This window comes from Corapipo altera, unplaced genomic scaffold, assembly GCF_003945725.1.
Source record: "Corapipo altera isolate COAL_440 unplaced genomic scaffold, ASM394572v1 60546, whole genome shotgun sequence".
Taxonomy (NCBI): Eukaryota; Metazoa; Chordata; class Aves; order Passeriformes; family Pipridae; genus Corapipo; species Corapipo altera.
This window is the reverse complement of record NW_020885268.1, coordinates 8561-11309: the sequence shown is the minus strand read 5'-3', so window position 1 is coordinate 11309 and position 2749 is coordinate 8561. Positions and strand designations below refer to the sequence as shown.

The 2749-nt window shown below is 53.3% G+C and overlaps 1 protein-coding gene across 1 annotated transcript in view; it reads right to left on the bottom strand.

The window, feature by feature from the left end:
• Positions 1 to 1211: 1211 nt before the first annotated feature.
• The window catches only part of LOC113940320 (ubiquitin carboxyl-terminal hydrolase CYLD-like), a gene marked incomplete at its 5' end in the record, with an annotated part of 8375 nt that continues 6837 nt past the window's right edge, over positions 1212 to 2749 (bottom strand). The window contains one exon of the mRNA XM_027631449.1: positions 1212 to 1718. Within this exon, the coding sequence (XP_027487250.1) occupies positions 1534 to 1718 (185 nt within the window). The remainder of the gene's footprint in view (positions 1719 to 2749) is intronic.

Here is a 2749-nt window from a genome sequence, read left to right as displayed (position 1 = left end):
TCCCCTTTGGAGAGAGGAAGAAACTCCAGGAAAACCGGGAATATTTCGCCGGAAGTTCCATGGTTTTTTTTTTTTTAGAGCAAAGCACCAAAAAATCCCGGAGTTCGTTGTGCCTGAGTAAAAGTTGTCCCGAGTTTTTGGGAAAAGAGGAATGAAGAACGACTTGGGTGGATGAGGGGAGCGACCTGTGCCAGTGGAATTCCTGGAATTCCTCCTGTCACCCCCAAGGATGTGATTCCCGATGTCCAGAGGGAATCCAAGTGAAACCGCTTTGGTCCTGGTGCTGGGCAGAGAAGCTCCCGAGGGTCCCTTCAGGGATTTATGGATATTGAGGAGATTCCCCTTCTCCAGGATGGACAATCCCAGCTCTTCCAGCCTCTCCTGCTCCAATCCCTTCATCCAATCCCTTCATCCCTTCACTGCTCTTCCTTGGATTCTCTTCCTCTCTCCCGGACTGCGGAGCTCAAACCGGGCCCAGAACTCCAGGTGGGACTTATCCAAGTGGAAGGATTCCATAGGGATGGAAAGCCAGGAAGATCCTCAACCGCGTGGCCCGAGCCACCGGGGTGGATCCGAAGCCGGGTGGAAAAATTCCTGCACTAAACAGGGAAAAGAAAAAAAAGAGCAGGGAGAGAGGGGTTAAAGCTGCAAATCCGGGATTCCTGGAAGTGTCCCACGAGGTTTTGGGTGTCCCGCTGCTGGAATTCCATGTCCATGAATCCCCCAGTTCATGAGTTTATTAAACTTCATGGAATATCAATTCCCACCGAATCCCGAAACCTTCCTGGACTCAGGGCAGGAAATCTGAAAGTGCTTTTTTTTTGTTGTTTTTTTTTTCCCATTTCTGCCCTTGGAATTCTATTGTTTGGCACCGAACTTGGAAGTGGACGTGGAAAAAAAACGGGATGGGAAGTGCTTAAGAGTCAAGTGGAAACCCCGAATCCCGCGCGGAGTTTGCTGAAGGGAGGGAGCGGCAGTTGCTCCATCCTTCTCCCAGTTTTCTTCTTCCAGGAATATCTGGTTTTAAGGGATATTTTCAACTCGAGACGCCCGAGGGATGGCAGGAAAAAAGTGCTGGATTAGGGAAGTGCAGATAATTGAGGGATTTAGAGGGAAAACTCCTCCTCCTGATCCATCTCAACTGGCTCCCACCCGGTTTTCCCACTCCCCCAAATCCAGGCGAGGATGTTTTCAGGGAAGGGAAGGCTGCGGATTCCTTGTGCTCCCTGAAAACCTGAGGATGAATCCCGGTGCTTTGGTTGCTGCTGGTCCTCGGCTTCGGAGGGACGGGAGAAAAGGAGGGTGGGAAGGGAAAAGAGCGGGATGGGAACGTGCGGAACGAGACGGGATCCGGGCGTCAATAATTCCAAAGTCCAGCTGTGCCCACGGGATAAAGCCGGGATTTCCCAACCCCACGGATAGCGGGATACCAGGAGAGGTAAGAAGAGGCTCCGAAGTGCAGCTTGTTGCGTCCAGACTCGGCTGTTCCCGAGGGGCCGGGAAGCGATCCCAGATTCCCGAGGCCGCTCCAGGTCACTTGTACAGGGCCATTTTCCGGCTCTGGAACAGGTACATGTAGGCGTCACAGAAGAGCCTTTTGGCCACTCCATCCATATCCCGGGGCTGCTCCAGGGCCAGCCCGGCCAAGGGCAATTCCAGGTATTTGGCGACCTCCGGGCACAGCGTCACCGCAGGAATGTTGAAGCCGCTTTCGCCACCTACGGCAGGGAAAAGGAGGAAAAGCCCGGCTCAGATCCCGAGGGATGAGCTCCTGCAGCTCCAGGAGATCCCGTCACGCTCGACAGCGGAGACACCTGGAGGCCAAAAGCGCTGGGAGAGGTTGGATGAGGGGAGAACATCCACATTCCGGAGCCTAAAGGGGCTCCAGGAGAGCTGGAGAGGGAATTGGGATGAGGGATGGGGGGACAGGACACAGGGAATGGTTTCCCACTGCCAGAGGGTTAGATGGGATACTGGGAAGGAATTCTTTCCTGGGAGGGTGGGAAGGGGCTGGAATGGAATTCCCAGAGAAGTTGTGGCTGTTCCATCCCTGGAAGTGTCCAAGGCCGGGTTGGAGCAACCTGGGATAGTGGGAGGAGTCCCTGCCCATGGAAATGGGGGTTGGAATTCCTTGACCTTCAAAATTCCCTTCCAACCCAAACCGTTCCATGATTCCAAGATAAGGAGAGGAGAATAATCCACGCTCAGGTGGGACTGGGTTTAAATCCCTGCGTTTGAATGTATCCAGAGGATGGAAGCTCCTGGAAGAACTCCCACCTTGGTCTGGCCACGGATGGAATCTCCTGGGAGAACTCCTTGGCTTGGCCACACTTTTCTCGGGAGTCTAATTCAATGGGAGCAAGATCCAGAGAGAGACTAAACTGGACAGGGAATTTCAGAGGGAAAAGGTGGACTTGTCTGAACGTATCCAGAGGATGGAAGCTCCTGGAAGAAATCCCACCATGGCTTGGCCATGGATGGAAGCACCTGGAAGAACTCCCACCATGGCCTGGCCATGGATGGAAGAACCTGGAAGAACTCCCACCACGGCTTGGCCCTGTTTTTTTCTGGAGTCTAATTCAATGGAATCAAGATCCAGAGAGACTAAACAGAACATGGAATTTCAGAGGGAAAAGATGGACTTGTTTGAATGTATCCAGAGATGGAAGCACCTGGAAGAACTCCCACCTTGGCCTGGCCAGGGATGGAAGCACCTGGAAGAACTCCTGGGCTTGGCCTGGTCATGGAT